We start from the raw sequence: 18,786 nt of genomic DNA on the forward strand, positions 1-18,786 counted from the left end.
GAACTTCTAAGTTCAAATAGAAGCTACGGGTACAAACTGTTGTAGGTCAACAGAAGTATTTTTATAATTCATAAGCTATGTCTAATTTGTAACTCTGTTACATATTGTATTGTTTGTCGTAAAAAGTGTATTTTCGTAGTTTGAAATATAAATTATTATTATTACTTGATTTTTGCCTTCATTGAATGCAGTAGATCACAGTGGTTTTTATTATTCAATGTTTCACCTTAAGTTGTGAAGTAAATGATATGTTAACTTAGATATTGTCAGTATTCTTTCAAGTGGAAGGCTTACCTTTTTGATGTTAATCACAGAGGGAAATCCTTCCTTATTATGTATGGCAAAACAATAATTGTTACAAGACATGTGTATGGAAGGGAAATAAAATGTTTATTTATTTAATGAATTTTCTTCATAGTTACTAGTATGTGTTAAATTATATTTTTGCAGTGTCTAGTAAAGATAATCTTACTGAAATAATATACATTACATAAAATAGTAGGCTGGCTATACATTTTCAGATTCCATGGTCTATTTTCAGAATGTTGATTTCCCCTTAATTTTCCTTCTGTGCATCATTTTGTGTTTATTGATGAAACATTTATGCATCAAGATCGGATGAAGAAATTACAGTACCATTTTGTACACACATTTATACCAAATTTGACTAATAAATAAAAAATTAAATTGTAAACACGTTCACAAATCTCAAAATGGTGACCATGGTGAATTTTTCAATCCTTAATATCTCAGTAATACTTATTTTTATCATATTACATTTTATTGCAAAAATATTAAGCATTTTATTGTAAACAAAATGACACTTGTTTTGAAAATCAGTTTACAAATGACCAACTTATGACAAAAAATGCACAATATAATTTTTTGTCAAATTTTATCTCCTCCTCTAACTGTGTGTAACTGGTTTCAAAGAAATATTAAATAGCCCCTCTCTGTCAGCATTCTATTCACAGATGAAGTTTGTTTCAGTAGGAATCATGTAAACCTTTATAACCAGCATATTTGCAGTGAAAAGAATCCTCATATTTTCAACCAAAACAATAATTTACTATAAGTTATTTACAATAAATTTCTACCATCAACAATGATTCTCCCTAAACATTTCAACAGGTATTGTTAAACACTGTCTATTGGGTCTTGTGGTTCTATCAGACATCTAAATTGCAGAAAATTACTTATATCATTTGATAGAAAATCTTCCAGATTTGTTGGAAGACTCTGCCTTTAGAAGTAAGAGTAAATATGTTGTTTCACCATGATGGTGCTCCTGCACATTTCAGTCGGTTGGTAATAGATTATGTACATGAAACTTTTCCTAAAAGTGGTTAGGTAAAGTGGAAAAACGGATACACTAGTATCATGGGCTGTCAGATCACCTGACTTAAACCCTCTTGACATCTAGCTTTGGGGTCATTTAAAAAATATTGGTTATTCTACTTCAGTCCTCAGTATTGAAGACTTAAGTCTGAGATTCCAGAATTAGATTTAATCAAATAATAAATACACCAGGAATTTTTGGGCTGGTAAGACTCTTTAAATAAAAGAGTAGAGACGTGCGCAATTTATAATGGTGATCACATTCAGTATCTCTTTATATTAATTTTTAAAACAATTGTAATGATTATCGCTGCCCAACAATGAAAATCTTTCAGGCTCAAAAATACCTTATTCTTATGTTTCCATTTACTGAATTCAAAAATCACCATAAAAATGACTGGTTAGCTCTTGCACTGGAGATATAATGACATGTCATTTTTTACCCGATGTACATTTTTAGTTTGGTAGTAATTTTGTTTTTGGAGTTAAATGACAAAACTTAACATTCTCCAGCTGTTTGTAGGTTATAAACATTATTACTGTTGCTGTTACTGTAAGTTTCATATTGTTTGTGTTGTAATTAGTGCAAAATTTCTGGTTTTTGAGTGCTTTTGAAGTGAAAAATCTGTTAAATCAAAATGCCACAAAAATGTCTAAATTCAGTGAATAATTTTTATTACATTTGTGGTGAAATAACATTTTCATCACAGAAACGCAATCTGTGATACTTCTTGTGAAGACTGTCTGTCAGCATTATTTTGATGTGAAAGTAGGGGACCAGGATAAGTCATGAGCTCCACATATAAGTTCCAACTTATGAGAATAGCTGAAAAATAAATAACCATCTTTGGCTTTTGCTGTGCCTATGATTTGGCAGGAGCTTACAAACCATACAGATGAACTGCTACTACTGCTTGACTCCACCTATAAAGGCAGGATTGTCAATGAAGAAAAGAGGAACAGTTAAATATCCTGATCTTCCATCTGCTATTCGACCTGTTCCACATTCAGATAGTTAACCAATTCCTACTCCACCTCAAAAATTATGAGCTTGAAGTAACAAATGAATACAATGTTGAAGAAGAAGAAGAACCCAACAAGCCTTCCACATCTCATGAGTCTGATTTTGACAAAAAAGGTGATAAACCGTACAGACTGAGTCAAGCGGAATTGAGTAATCTGATTTGAGACCTTGATTTGTCGAAGAAGGTAGAACTTTTAGGGTCAAGACTACAGCAGTGGAAGTTTCTACAATGTGATGTCAGGGTCTCACAGTACAGATATCATCACAGGGATCTGCTTTCTTTATTTGAGAAGAAAACCAAACCTGTTGTTTGCTGCGACGTTAATGGCTTGATGAATTGTTTGAATTTGAATTGAATTCATGATCCAACTGATTGAAGGCTATTCATAGACTCCTCCAAAGCTTAATTTGAAAACTGTATTACTTCACAATGGCAACTGTCTTCCTTCTGTTCCTGTTGGTTATGCAGTTCACATGAAGGAGATTTATACAAACATGGCAATCCTCCTAGACTCAAATCAAATATGCCGAACATAAGCGGAAAATCTGTGATGATGTAAAAGTCATCGCTGTACTCTTAGGAATGCAACTGGGGTACGCTAAATATTTATATATGTGGGACAGTAGGGATAGGAAATCACATTATATTCAAGCAGACTGGTCTGCAAGAAATTTTAACTCCAGTGAGAAAAATGTTGTTGCCGAGCCTCTCATGGACCCAAAAGATGTTCCGCTTCCACATCCTTTCATATAAAGCTGCGTTTGGTGAAAAATTTTGTCAAAAGTATGAACTGAGAAGGACAGGCCTTTAACTACATAAGAGACAAATTTCCTGCATTAAGTGATGCAAAAGTTAAGGAAGGTATTTCTGTTGGGCCACAAATTTGACAAATTGTAAAGGATTCTGTCTTTGACCAAATTTTGAAGGGGAAAAAAAAGAAAGCCTTAAAGGGAGCATTCATGGATTTTTAGGCAACAAAAGAGATGAAAATTACAGTCGGTTGGTGATAGTACTTCTGCAAAAATACCATCAACTCAGATGCAACATTTCCCTTAAATCCATTTTCTCCACTCACATCTAGGCTTTTTCCCTCCTAGTTGTGGAGTTGTCAGTGATGAACATGGAGAAAGATTCCATCAGAATATCTCTGTAATGGAACAAAGATATTAGGGCCATTGGAATTAAACAATGCTTGCAGGTTACTGCTGGTCTGTGTATAGGGATGCTCCAGAATTCACTTACAAGAGGAAAGCCAAAAGACAATGGTCTCATGAAGCTACCACATGATTCTCTTCAGACCCAACCAACTGCCAGGTATTCTTCCATCAATTAAGAACTCTTAGAATATAACTGTCATTAAAAAATGTCAAATGATTTTTCTATGTTGGTATATGTAATTAAAATGTATCGTTCTCTCTTAATCTGTTCAAAATAAAATAGTTCCACCTTTTGTATATCAGAAACTAGAGCTAATAAAAAGTTTTCTTTGTCATATTTATTTTCCTCAATCCAAAATTAATAAAATTTGAGCCATGAAAGCAAGAAAACATTCAGAAAAAAATTTTTTGTTGGGCAGTGTATTATTTTAAAAATAAAAGTTAATTATCTTAAAATGGTCTTAATTTTTGCTGTTTTGAAAATAAAATTGTTCAATTATTTCAGGTAATTATTTTTTTTTTACTTTTATCTTATAAAATTATTACATAATGAAAAACTAATTAAAGAAATAGTATTAAAAGTATTAATAAGAAATCAAAATAATTAATAGCAAATCAATTAATAAAATAATAAATCAAGTACCTGATTTAATAAATCATGAAGTGAGGTCTGGTAGAAAATTACGTTATATATTTTCTGTAATAAGTTGGTTATTTGTCAAACAATGTTTTCAAAACAAGTGCCATTTTGTTCACAATAATATGCTTAACATCAATATCTGCATCAAATTCAGGAGACCAAAAACCTTTAAAATGATTCAACAGACCTATTGCAATGAAGCAGAAATGTTAGTTAAGGTGTTTTGAGTGTCACTGATACTGTAAAAGAGACAGAACATCACTGGAAAATGAAGCATATGCTCCATTATTTTCTGCAATATTTGAAGGGTTGTACATCATTAATTTTTCCCTAAGGGTAAGACAGTTGATGCAAAGTTCTACTATTACATTCAGAGGATTTTTCAACATGATTGTCATTCCATATTCCCCCTTGTACTTGTCAAGTATGGCGCCTTTGATTTCTTCTCCCTCTTCAAAAGTATGTTTAAGCTGTAGGTTGCTGTGTTGACATCAGAAGGTGATGCAGTTTGACTTACAGAAAGTGCTTGATAAACGTAAAGAAAGGACTTCTTCAGAAGTCCTATAATATAGAAGAACTATAATGTTGTGAATGAAATATTGTTACTTTGGTAGGAATGGTAACCAAATCTAAGTCTGTTACTTCATTTTTTGCTGAATTAGTCACAAAATTTTTTAATTACACTTTTATTGATAAAAATGTCTGATAAAATATTGTATTACTTATTGGATATATTCTGTAATTTCAGTTTCTTGTTTACTTATTTATTTTCAATAACATATAAATTCATTTTTTCAGGAGCAACCTCCAGAAACATTATTAGAATTTTATCCACTTGCTGAGTACTGTAATAATTTATTAATAATAATGAATGAGTTACGACTTTGTGCACCTCTTTCTGCAACTCATGATGTTACTTTCTCGTTGCACGAGTCATTATCATCTGTTAGTGAATCAATTTTAAGTTTCTATCGACAGGTATAATTATTTTTTCTTAACTTCTGTTTTGTATTATTAAATTATGAATGTTATATTATGCAAAAATTCTTTGTTTTAATCCTTTTAACCGTTTGATCCCTACGAATATACCGGTACGTTGGCACCCATATGCGTCTGCATGATGCACATACTGGTATGTTGCGTTCTTTCCTATGCTTATACATGAACATTCATTTTGTTAATACTAGTAACACACTCTGTTATCAATTTAAGGTACGTTTTGTATTTATAAATGATAACAAATTTAGAAGGCTGTGTTTTTTGTTACTTTTTTTAATCGTATAACTTGCTATCCAAGAGAAGTAGTAGGTTATGTTTATGTTATTCCACGTGTAGTTAGTGCTTTGGGTTTTAATGGTTAAATCTATTATTCATGATGATGAAATAATTCTGTATCTCACTAATCCTGAATCAGACATTGAAGATTAAGGGGAACTGATAATGACAGTTCCGATATTGATGAAAGTGAAGAAACTGAACAGGTATGACCCAATGTTTCACCACAACCTGGACCTAGTAAAACTGTAATTCGGCCTATAAAATGTTGCAAAAAATAAAAAAATAATGATGAATCCATCTGGTGAAATGATAAAAACTTTAGTCCAGATTACACATATTTAGTGGCTGTGATTCTGATATAAATCTTAACTTTCAAATTTCAGAAGATACTCCTGTGAACTAGACTATTTTTTTCTAATTTTTGGTAAGATGCTGATGGACTTTATAATCGATGAGACTAATAAATATTATCTTGTGGGCAGTAATGTTATTACGTTGGAGAAAGTAAAAAAAAAAAAAAAAGGAAAAATATGACAGTAAATGAAATGTTTATTTCTTTAGGCCTTTACTCTTTGATGCTGCACGTAAAAAAAAAAAAAAACTGAAAGACTATTCGTCTACAAATAAAATGCTACAAAAACCCCTTTTTTTGGTAAAGTTTTGAGCAGAGACCAGTTTTTCATGCTTTTGAGAACTCTGCATTTCAGTGATTCACGTAATGCTCCAAATGAGAGACTGTATAAAATAAGATTGTTGTAGACCACTTGCAACAAAAGTTAAAATTTTTGTTCTCTCCTTTCAGGGATTTATGTACTGATGATTCCTTGATGTTGTAGAAGGGATGATTAATTTTCAAACAGTATATCCCCTCAAAAAGACACTAATTTGGGGTTAAAATATTTTTGCTTTCCAATGTGGAAATTGGGTACGTGCTAGATTTTATCATATACACTGAGGCAAAAACAGAAATTGTAAATGTCGCAGAATTTGGTATTTCTGTGTAATCTCAAGTTTGTTAGTGCCATATTTTAATAAGGACCATATTTTGTGAAACTGGTACACAAGCCCTAAACTTTTTCAGTTTTTACATGACAATAAAATTGGGTCTTGTGGTACAGTTAGATCTTATAGAAGAGGATTCCCCAAAAACTTTCCAAAAGAAATGTCAAAAGGTGAACATGAGACAAAAAACATGGACACTTTACTAAGAGTAAAATTTGTTGATAAAAAACCTGTTCATATGCTTTCTTCTATCCATGAAAACAAAATAAAAGATTCAGATGAAATACTTACAAGTTTACTAAAAAAAAAATCCAGCAACTATAGAGTACAGTAAAAAAAAATTGGTTCAGTTGACAAATCAGATATGCAGATTAATTCATTACAGTGTGCTAGAAAGTGTACAAAATGGTCCGGGTTTGTTTCCCAGTCAGGAATGGCATTTTCATGCACACTACAAATCATTCATCTCATCCACTGAAGCAGTGCCTAATGGAGATCCCAAAGGTTAAACAAAAAAAAACAAATGGTTCATGAAATTATTTATGCATCTCCTTGATATTGTAATTCTGAACTCGTATCATCTCAACCAGGTAAAGAAAGGCAACAATCCTCAAATGTTGGATTTCAGGCTGGCAGTACTCTAGCAATTATTTGAAAAATTTGCTGTATCTAAAAGTAGTCCAACAGGAGGCCTTCACAAGAGAATCCCTCTTTGCCTTACGCAACAGTGTCTTCCTGAACCTGTCCCTCAAATGTCAGGTGAAGGATCCAAGAGTCAGCGCCAATGTCATGTGTACAAATATACTAAAAAAAGTATTCAGAAACGGAAGGACACTAGATTCATTTGTAAAGAGAGTGATGTTGGCCAATGTGTTCATTAGTGTTTTCGGGATTATCGCATTTTCCTGGATTCTTAGAAACTAGTCATAAACAAATTTGTAAATAGTGAACAGTTTAGTGTATAAATGGAATATTGTGTATTTAGAATAAGGTAAATTCATTTTATTTTTATTGGAAATTATTCTTTAATTTTATATGCATGCTGTTTTGTTATTACAATTTGGTATTTTGCCCCCTCCCATGGGTGGGGGTGTTACTTTGTTATATTTTCGAGTTAGTAAGTATGTTTAGTAGAACTATATTATAATCTTGTTTTATTTTATGTTCATAACATAAAGAAAGAAAAAAGTACCCGTAAGCATATCTGTAAAAAATATTTTATTTATCAGTGCAACATTTGTTTATATGAGAGATTATCTCTAAAGTAAAGACCGTTTCATTGTAAAAAAAATTATTCTGAGAACTTCATAAATATTTTTTATTTCTCTTAAACTAGCTATCGGAAAAGCAATTATTTTGCAGCTGGACGATGCCGTCGGTCAGCCACCCACATCACCAATTTTGAATGGGGGCTGTAACTTATGTAGAGTTTCACAGTAGGCTTCTACATTTATAAATCATTCCATGCGACAAGAAATCAATCAGCACTATGCCAAACAGATTCCAAAAGACTGTGGCTCTTTTTCATCCAAATGGCTGTGGCTTGACCTTTTGTCGATCTGGTTGGAGATTGAGGATGATGCCTGAATGGCATCATCCTCAATCTCTCCTCCAAAAACGGCAGTTAAGTGAACCTTGATTGCCGTTTTGTCTCTGGCGTGTATTGTTGAAATCCATGTTTCATCGCTGGTAATGATTGAATTAAGGAACTAATCACCTTTTTCTGTGTAGTCTATCAAAGCAGATCCCATTTGTATTTTTTTGTGATTTTCTGTTAAGACGTGCAGCACCCAACGTGCACTAACCTTCATGAAACCTAAATGGTCATGAACAATGCGACCAATAACAGCTGTTGAAACAACAGGAAAAAGAAGTGCCATGTCAGAAATCGTTGAGCGACGATCTTTTCTGATTTCATCACGAACGCGTTTCAAGTCCTTGGTGATTATCGAGGGCCTCCCCAAATGTTCTTCATTTGTGCATATTAATCTTGTTATTTCTAAACCATTCACATCATTTTCGGACGTTTCTTTCATTCATTACATTATCACCGTACACAGCAACCAACTGCCTTTGAATTTCAGCCAGCTTAATGTTTTGATGGTTTAAAAAACGTATGACCACGTATTTCACAGTAGGTGGCAACATCGATTCCTATTCATTTTATAACATAATAACTCACATGTAATCAAAGATACTAGAACGTGACAACTTACAGATAACACTGGAGTGTGTACATTACTAGTGTGGCCACAAACGACACAGGTTTGCCAACCTTAAGGAGGCAAATTTTCCAGCATTTATATTAGCGATATCCCTCGTAATTAGGGATTCCACCCCCTTGGGTTATTTTTGACCTTTTGCAATTATTTAATAATATGCAGGCCCTAACTAAGTTAAAAAAGTAGAAATCAGTTACTGTTAGTGCAAATAAGTGGTTTAAAAAAATAGAATATTATTAAGAGAAATAATTATAAAAAAACTCAGGCTGTGATGCACAGTTCCCTCTGGAAATACCTGGGGATTATAAGTTTAATATCACTATTATTTAAAATTATTTATAATTGTCACCTTCTGTGATGTATTTTACTTAAGATTTCTCATCTATTGGAGCAACATACATGGCTAGTGAACGTAAAAATTTATTGGATTAAATCCAAGTAAATCCAGTTGTATTGCAACATTATTGCTTTTTAATACTATCACCTAGCCACTATTTTATTAAGTTTTAATTTGCAATACGTACTAGCTTGATAATACCGAGATGTAATAAGTTGAGGGAATATCCAGAAAGTAATAGCATATCATAGAAATCAATTGGTTGTAAATATTGTGTATTTTGTTTTGCATTTTTAAACATTTTTTTTATTATTGAATAAATAAAAATTGGAGTATTTTAAACATTAATGTGCTTTTGTATTTCTTCATTATTTTCAATAGTTATTATTTTTCAATAAAATTTCTCATATTACGGAAACATACGATTTACGTACTAATCCAGTTTTTTTTTACACAAAATTTTTTTAACATTATGTAGTGGTTATCTAGTTGGCTTCTACCCCCATTCAATTCTTCGCTAGATTCTAGCATATTTTCACCTACCATTTCTTCCATCTTATCTTCATCATTAAAATATGTACAGTATGTAACACATCTCAGATAATAATAAAAAAACTAAACTCTTTTTTACTAAAACCTAAATTGTACTAATAAACTTTTGATAAATAATAGAAAAAATACAATGAAATTATCAAGCCTATATTTTAATTTAGAAAACTTCGTGGCACACACTATTTTTACCTAATTGAGAACTTGGTTTGTTATTATAATAAAGTAAACTTATAAAAAAATAAATTATGAACTGCTTTAGATTGTTGTCACACATATCATCTGTCAGTAAAGCAAAAACCTATATTTTTTTTGTGATACAGTTTGGTTATGTTTATAATAAATGAAAAAAAGTGTTTATAGATTTTTATTAGATGCTTAATCTACTACTTATGCTTAGAGCTGTTTTAGAATACATTGTGAAAACTTTGGAATAGAGAATGAAAAATGTTAAGCCTACTGAGATTTATTGTGAAATCCAAAATGTTGAAAATGCAACCAATTTTATAACTCTCCATCTGATCAAATATAACATTTATTTCTAGTGGACGGAAAATTAGTTTATGGAATAAATGGACAACTATTTGATATAGTGTTCATATAGATATTTAATACTTTTTAAAAAATTACCATTTATAATTGATTCACCCTCGTATCTCATGGAGTAATACTACAAAAAACATTTCAAATCATTATGTTGTATATTTCATATTTCAAATCATAAGTGTTACAAGAGTTTATAGGCCTGAGTGTATATTCCTGTTCATAAGTTTTCAATCCAACAGGCTGAAAAATACCAATTTTATTTTATACATTTTTTAGGTTTAGAACTTTTATATTTATTTTTTTAAATATATTCAGTTTTTTTTTTAATTTCAGTGGGTTTTTCAGTAATATTTGTTTTTTTTCCAGTTGCTTAAAATATATTCAAGTGTTATATTTTGATAAAACCCAATTTCTTCAAAATACAACAGCCCACCATATCTCTCCCCTTACCTGACTTTTTTTTAAAAAATAATAATATTAATTTCCCACACTACATGAACTACCTCACAAATCTTCATGATTGTGCTGAAATATTATACCAATTAGAAGCCAATATCATTTATTCTGTATATATGCATATTATGGAATTTTAAAATCTTGTGTTTTTTAACTCGTCAGACTTCAAAACTTTGAGAATTGGAAAGCAATAAGAATGTTGTAAAAAAAGTTTTTTTAATTAAATCTTTTTTTATAGGAACAACAGGCACTCAGTGCATCGGAAAAAGAGGCTTTTACAAGATTTTGTGTTTGTTTTGCTGAAGATTTACTTCCTTACATTCAAAATTGTTTACATATTATTTATAAACCTGCAGATATAGCCAAATATTTAGGTGTAACAACATTTAATCTACAGGAACAGGTAATCATGATATTCTGAATTTGCATTTAGTAAATGTTTTTTTAATCCTTAGTTTGTATTGTATCTACATAACCCAGAGATTACTTGTATAATCCCATCCATATAATTCATGACACCAACCCCATAATTACTGTTGTTAAAAAAAATATTTCTTTTATTAATATCTAAAATATATTATTCTACTGAGTTGAAGTTATTGCATTGTTTCATGAAAAATAGTGGTACATTAATTTGTTCACTTTATCTCCTGGTCTTCTCTATCTGAGATGTATGTAAAGCATTCCCTAAGGCAACAAGCTCTTATAACTGATTTAAACTCAGTATATCACAGTGTAAATGGTTGTCTTTCTGATTTACTGTTGCCATTGAATTGACTGAGATGTCATGTAGTGTAATTCTTACTTATGATATTTTTGGTGTCATTGCAGTAACCAAAATAAATTTTTCATAATTTCTATGCTGCTCAATAATCAAATAAATTGATCATTTAAGATATCAATATCAATATAATATAATATCAATATCATTTAAGATATTTATCATTTAAGATAATGATGTAAGCTGTCTAGCTTGCATTGAAAACACAGATACTTCTTTCAAATAAAGTACTTTTAATGTACTAATGCAAAGTCACTCATAATTTTCAAATGAAAAGAGATAATTAAATGAAACAAATAATGTCATGAAAGTACATTTTATTTGCTATTAAAACTTACATTAATTTATCAACCAAGTCATAATTTTCGTATTCCACAAAGTCATATGCTACACATATCTCCCAATGGTGAATTAATTTTCTCATTCCATCAATGAAGAAATGATGGTGGTCTTTCATTAACTCAAGACTTGAATGCATTCTTCAGTAGATTATTTGTGATGAAATGAATATCCTTAATATCCCTGTTTAATTGAAGAAAGAAGGGAAATTCAAGACATCAAATCTGGTGAGTAAGGAGTGCGTGGAATAGATTAAAATTTTAACTTCACTAAGGCTTTGGTGGTTGTACATAATATGTGTGGCCAGCGTTATGTTAGTGAATTATTGGTTCCATAGATTGTCGAACACAACATGTACATCTCCTAAGGTGTTTTATTGTCTTTTTGTATCACAAGAGTCTACAGTCAATCCAGCTTCCAGGTCATGTACATGGTTTAGAAGTGTTGACATAGCAGGCATACTTGATTGCCTGCTAACTTGAGTGGTGGTTGACGAAATAAGGACATGGATCAATGAGTTTTGGAAGCAGTAAATTCCAAAAGTAGGGGAATGAAACTACAAGATGGCAGTATCTGTTACTGGGTGGAGATCTTTTCTCCTGGCCCAGAAAAAATAAAAAATAAAACTGTTATGTTCCAGTGTGCATTATATTTTAGTCGCTCCTCCTTGTACAGTATCATTTTGTTGGTGTCACCTAGTGACTCTTATCCAATAAAAATTATAAGGAGGTCATTAGACAGAAATTTAATCTGGGACAGATCATAATCCAAAATTGTATATTTTGTAGAATTCCATTTTAACTTCCAGATTGTGACAAGATTCTAAAAATTACTGATCAGAAAGGTGAAGTGCGGTAAAATATATATAAAAAATAAATTATATTCTAAAATTATAGAATTTCACTTATAGAAGATACTTTTATATTACTGTGTAGCTCAATTTCAAGTGTTAACATAACTGATGAAGTGAGATATTTTGGATGCACATTTCCATTTACATAGAATTTTTATATGAATTTCTTAATGATCTTTTTAATGTCTTTTAATGAATTCTATTGTCTTTTTATTTATTTATTGAATAAGTAATTCATATACTGAGTGTATCACAAAGTTCTCTTGGGACTTTCATAACCTATTCTACTTGTGGAAATAATGGAAAACATTCATATAAATAAATTTCCTAAAATGTTTCATTTGCAGGTTATGGCTAGTGAAAGATATTGTTCGGATTTCAGCTACCCTGTTGAACTGAAATTTTTAGGACGTTAATTAAGGGGTGTAACTTGTGATTTCTTATGGTTTTTTACTTGAAAAATTGAATGAAATAGGTCCCAGAACCATATATACAGTAATTTTTGAGAAATCTGGGGTAAAAGCTAATAAATTGGGGGTAAAAAACCCAGTTTTTTATGTTTGACATACCATAACTTTGCTAAATGGGTGTTAAATGTAAAACTTTTAAACAAACTTGTAGAAAATTTATTTCTTAACTAAGTGGTGTAAGATAAGTTCAATAAAACAAAGAAAAGTTAGAATTTTATTTAGAAACAGTACATTAGACCAAAATGCATTATACATACCCATATATAATAAAAATTAAAAAATGAGTCTGCCATTTTTCTTTTTAGTTCTTCAGGGCTGTCCTTAAAATGCTTAGTCGCATCCATCCTGTGGGCCAATAATTCCTCACGAGAATGTATTTTTGTTTTGTATACAGTATTTTTCATCCATTTCCAGACATCAAAATTTAAAGGTATTGGATGAAGGAATTTGTGGCAAGAAATGTGGACCTCCACGATCTAGCCATTTCTCAGGGAAATGATAATTTAAGTAAGTGGAAATGGCACTAGAGAAGTGGAGAAGCATGCCATCATGCGGGAAGTATACTTTGGGTTTCAGTGCTAGAGGGATGTCTTCAACCAACTGCAGCAATTTTTCTTGAAGAAACTGCAAGTATAGCTCAGCATTTAAGCCAGCTGTTATAAATGGTCCAAACAGCAGATTGTGAAGAAAGCTGCACCATACATTGATGCTGAATTGGTGTTGAAAATTGCCTTCTACCATTTCATGAGGATTTACTTCTGCATGTGTATACTCCCTATTTCATAAGTTTTTGATGCCATCTTGAGTTAAATTTGCCTCATCAGTAAAAAAAATATACTTGTAGAGTTGTAGATTTGTATTCCACCAGTTACAGAACTGCAGGCGAAGTGAACTGTCTCCTGGATGTAGATATTGAACTGACTGTTTATGATAAGGATAAAATCTGTTTTATTTAAGGGTCCTCGAAACCATCAAATGCAAAACTCTAATCCACGTAGAAAGTCATCTTCTACTGATGCCTGGACTATGCTGAACTGCATTAATAATAATTTCATCAATAACAATGTCGTGTTTTGTGCAGATTGTTCATAGCTGGTACAAATACTAGTAGTGAATTTGTTTTCCAACTACTGCGAATAGTTGCACTAATTGTTTTGAGATCTAAAATCCTGCGATTCAGAAAATGTATTTTATATTATATTGCAGCAGTTTTAGCATTACTATTACACTCACCCAAAATAAATACCATATCAGTGTATTCTTCTGTTATAAATAAGTATGGCATTACTTCAATCGCAAATGGATCATGTTCAAACTAAAATTCACAGAAAACCTTCACAACACAGTTCACAATACCCAATATACTTAATGAACTTTACAGAATGATTTAAACACTAATACAGTATTGTGCATTATTGATCAGCTGTTGTTATTTTATTGCCAACTTTGAAATAATAATTTTTCAAATAATTTATTGTATTTGTCATTTTTTTTTTAAATATCCAAATAATTTTTATTAATTTATTTTTATTTTACAATTATATAATTTCCAGTTTTTAAAAACTTTTTAACAGAAATTTTTACAGGAAATTTTGTATTTACAAATTTTTCACATCACTAAAAAAGAATTTGTTTTACATTAAATTTTTAAATGCTGCATTAAAAACATTTCTTAAAAATGTAGAAATGTACTCTTTCTAAATAAAATTCTAAATTTTTTAACTTTTCTTTGTTTTATTCAACTTGTTTACACTTATTTGTTCAGAGATAAATTCTCTACAAGTTTTGTTTAAAAGTTTTATATGTTTATTACAGATTTAACAAAATGATTGTATGTCAAACGTAAAAAAAACAGGGGTTTTCCCAAATTTATTGGTTATTCACCCCAGATTTCTCAAAAATTACTACAGATATGGTTCTAGGACAAATTTTATTCAATTTCTCAGGTCAAAAACCCTAAGAAATCACTAATTTGGCTCCTTAATTAAGATCCTAAAAATTTCAGTACAGCCTCATTTCCCCAGGGTAGCTGAAATCTAAGCAAAATCTTTCACTAGCTGTTACATGCAACTGAAGAAGCATTTTAGGACATAGTTTATATGAACTTTTTCAGTTATTTTCATGAATAGGTTATGAAAGTCAGAAGAAATTCATGATACTGTCTCTATATGATAATGTACTTTTTTCTTTTTCAGAAATTGACATATTTGAATCAGGCTGAAATTCTTGATCCAATAAACCATCTTCTTCCTGTTAAACTGCCAGTTTTACCTGTTACTAATTCCAGTTCTGAAAGAACAAAAACTGTGACTGATCAAGACTCAAGAAAAGATATGACAGTTGATGAAATACTCGTTCGCATGTAACATTCCATCATTATTCAGTTTATACCTGACGCAGTTACTATTGGTTATATGAGTGAAGTCATGATGTCATAATACTTCTCTTTTATCACAAAAATTGTTTTCCTTACTTATATATAATTCAAAGATATATTTATAATAATAAAACTTATCTACTTAAAATGTAACCTTTTTAATAGAATTAATCTTCTGTTTTTAATGTAGAGAAATTAATTTTACAATATTCTAAACTTTAATAACATTCCTATTTCCAAATTTTTATGAATATTTTTTCCAGATTTTCTTTATTTGAATTGTCTGTTTTGTATTTATTTAAAGAACGTTACATACCTTAACAGGGGCTGTAAGTTTAATAATAACTGGAGTTGAACCCTCCATTCATGAAATAAATATATTAATTGACAGGTGCTTCAATCCTGTGCCTCAAGTTGGGTAGATCAGTGGTAACAGTGGCACATACACTTGATCCTTCATAAACCCCCAAATTAGTTGATGGTGAACACAATAACCACTCTCTTTTGTATTTGTCACCGTAGACTTATGTGTCTACAAAATATTTCTATGCACAGTTTCTTACTGGTTTTTCAGTACTGAAATGCCATGAAGACTTGTCAAATGGCCCATTGTGTTATTGACAATTACTACTCCATCAGCAGAGAAATTAAACCACAACTCTGGATTCTTTGTTATATTTACTTTATGATTTGTTTGCAGCTGAATCATTTCAGCTGAGAATTTGCATGCAAAGTAAGGTCATAATGAGATGTTTTCTAGTTTAACCTGCAAGTGACTCCTTGATGATTCCAACGTCATCATATTTTGATTTTAAAGTAATCAAAGTGTTATTTGTGTCGGCTTCTGATGATGGAGATTGGTCCAGATGAGGAATTGATATATCATATTATGGAACTCAGTCAGCTCTACAATCTTGGATTCTAATTCCAGACTTTTCTTGTTTTTTTTTTATAGTTTTCACTTTTATGCATAACTTAACAGGTTTCATCTTGGTTCTCAGGTTTTGTTAAATACAGAAATAAAAATATTATTTTGTTTAAATATTAGGTGAAAATCAACATAATAAAATAAATATCATATGCAGAATCATGTAAAAAGTGTGATTTCCACTTACAGTTGAATTTTTTGTTACTATGCTTTAATTAAATCTTATTTTATTTTTCTTTAAATATGGAAAGGCATACAAATAACAATGCCCGAATAAAAATAGCTGTCTGCAGAAAATGCATATGGAGAAACTTGTGCTGGATAAAAATTAGAAAAAGGATGCAAGGACAAAATAAGATTCCCAACAAACTTGAGCTAAGAATCTGAAATATCGGATGACAAAATAGAGATATATCTTCTGATTCCTCTGGAAACCAAAAGACATTGAGAACCAGGAAAACCACTTATATAAAAGTGCACACGCTTTGTGTATGTATGTGAGTGTGTGTGTGTGTGTGTGTGTTTAGGCTGTACTTATATTTAACAGAAATATTAACTATATCTCTGGGGAAACTTGATGTAGAAGTTTTGTAGAATTACTTCTACACAATTAATTTCAATAAATATGTCCAAACAGTACAATTTTTCTCCTATGTGTCAATTGAGTTTTGATATTATTAGATATGAAATTTGTTCTCAATAAAACTATATATTTAAAAAAAAAATTTTCAAAGAATGTTGTTTTTTCTATTTAATTAAATTGTAATGTAGTAATTAATTATTAACATAAAATAATGTTTTAGGGATTATAAAGTGTTATTTTGAAAAATAATTTAAAAGGATTAGGAAGGGTAACACATTTCAGTATTGTTTATATCTCTGTTCAACATTTACCACAAAAACTTTAAATCATAAAATGAGATTTTTACAGTATATTGATGAGGTTTAACTTTTTAAAGTAATTTTCTTAAAAAATTTGACAGTTTCTTTTAGTACTACTAATACTCTACCATACACCCGAACAAGTTTAAAAAGAGATTTTTATAGAAATAACTTTTGTTTTAGTTGAATTTTTTATGATTAAATTAGTAAAAATCCTTTTTACATAAATATATTTTAATATGATTATGATGTTTTTAAGTAAGCCATTAATCCAGATAAACAGTAAGTACCAAACAAACTATTAAAAAAATAAGTAATACAATTAAGTATTTTTTTTAAAACTGACAATATAAATTCCAGAACTTCCTGGTGTTTTCATAGAATTTAAAATTCAGTCCTAAGAACACAATGCTGTTAAAAAGTTAATTTTGTAGAAGGTGATGTTCTGTAAATCCACTATTTGTTTACTTAAAGTGGTAGTACAATTAAAGTTGTATAGAGTTTTAAGTGGTAGATAGGTCATGTTCACAGGTATGGATGTATTTTTAAGCTAAAAAAGTTATTTATTTTAATTTATTGGGCCATTCAAATCAATTTATTTTTTGCCATCAAACAATACTTTTTATCATTTTTAAATTTATTAATATATAGTTCAAATGATACTTAAACCTAAAAATTTAATTTTTATCTTAAATAATTAGGCCTTGCCAGTAAGACATAAGCTTGAACACTTACAAGTAATAGATACAAAATTAGAAGAAAATTGTATGAGGTGATTTATTGGACTTTCACAACCGACAAGTTGGCCACCACAGCCATGAGTGTGTTGGTGAATAAGTCTCCCAGGCCAGACTGCCTGCGAAATCTGGTAGTGAAGGTGGCAGCCCGGGTTGACCCACAAGCACTGCTCGATGTGTTTTATGCACATATCATAGAAGGAGTTTTCCTAGAGAGGTGGAGATGGCAAAGGTTTGTACTCATCCTGAAGCCTGGGAGGGACCCTGCCCTCCCCACATCACATAGGCTGCTGGCCATGATCGACACGCTGGCTAAGCTTTTCAAGTTGATGTTGGTGTGGAGACTGGCCGGGGGTGTGGAGGATGCGAGTGGACTCTCTTAAGAGCCAGTTTGGGTTCCGCAGGGGTTAGTCTGCCCTTGATGCTTCTGTTGTTTGCCAGATGACAAACAGCATTATTTGAGAGCGTGGAGGATGGGCTGCAAGAGGATGTGAATTCTAATAACTTTTGATGTGGGTTTTAATTGTGTTACACACACACTGCTATATTGCATGTCTTGGTAGAGTACCAGGTTATCTGATTAGGTTGATGCAGTCTTATTTGTCTGGTCACAGACTAATCTGAGAGACTGATAGAGCATGCTCTGGACAGGGTAGTACCACAGGGCTTGGTCCTTGGACCAACCCTGTGGAATATTGCATACGACCGGGTATTCCACCTCCCAATGCCCCCTGGAGTCATTCTTATAGGGTACACTGACAGACTCGTGACTGTGGTTGATGCAGCTATAAAGAGAGAGGTGACTGGAAAGGTTGGCAGCATATATGATGGTATCACTAAGGACTGGATGAGCAGGGTTGAACTGTGGA

The 18,786-nt window shown here is 31.2% G+C and overlaps 1 protein-coding gene across 2 annotated transcripts in view; it reads left to right on the forward strand.

Annotated features, from left to right (window-relative positions):
* Cog8 (conserved oligomeric Golgi complex subunit 8) overlaps window positions 1–17,023 on the forward strand; it is a 43,808-nt gene extending 26,785 nt beyond the window's left edge. Inside the window, exons 8-10 of one of the 2 annotated variants that reach the window (XM_075369083.1) lie at window positions 4,959–5,138; window positions 10,789–10,953; window positions 15,189–17,023. In XM_075369083.1, coding sequence (XP_075225198.1) covers window positions 4,959–5,138; window positions 10,789–10,953; window positions 15,189–15,359 — 516 coding nt within the window. In that variant the 3' untranslated portion in view covers window positions 15,360–17,023. The remainder of the gene's footprint in view (window positions 1–4,958; window positions 5,139–10,788; window positions 10,954–15,188) is intronic. The other variant, XM_075369084.1, reaches the window with a different exon arrangement.
* The last annotated feature ends 1,763 nt before the right edge of the window (window positions 17,024–18,786 follow it).

The sequence above is a fragment of the Lycorma delicatula genome, chromosome 6 (assembly GCF_047948215.1).
Source record: "Lycorma delicatula isolate Av1 chromosome 6, ASM4794821v1, whole genome shotgun sequence".
Classification (NCBI taxonomy): Eukaryota; Metazoa; Arthropoda; class Insecta; order Hemiptera; family Fulgoridae; genus Lycorma; species Lycorma delicatula.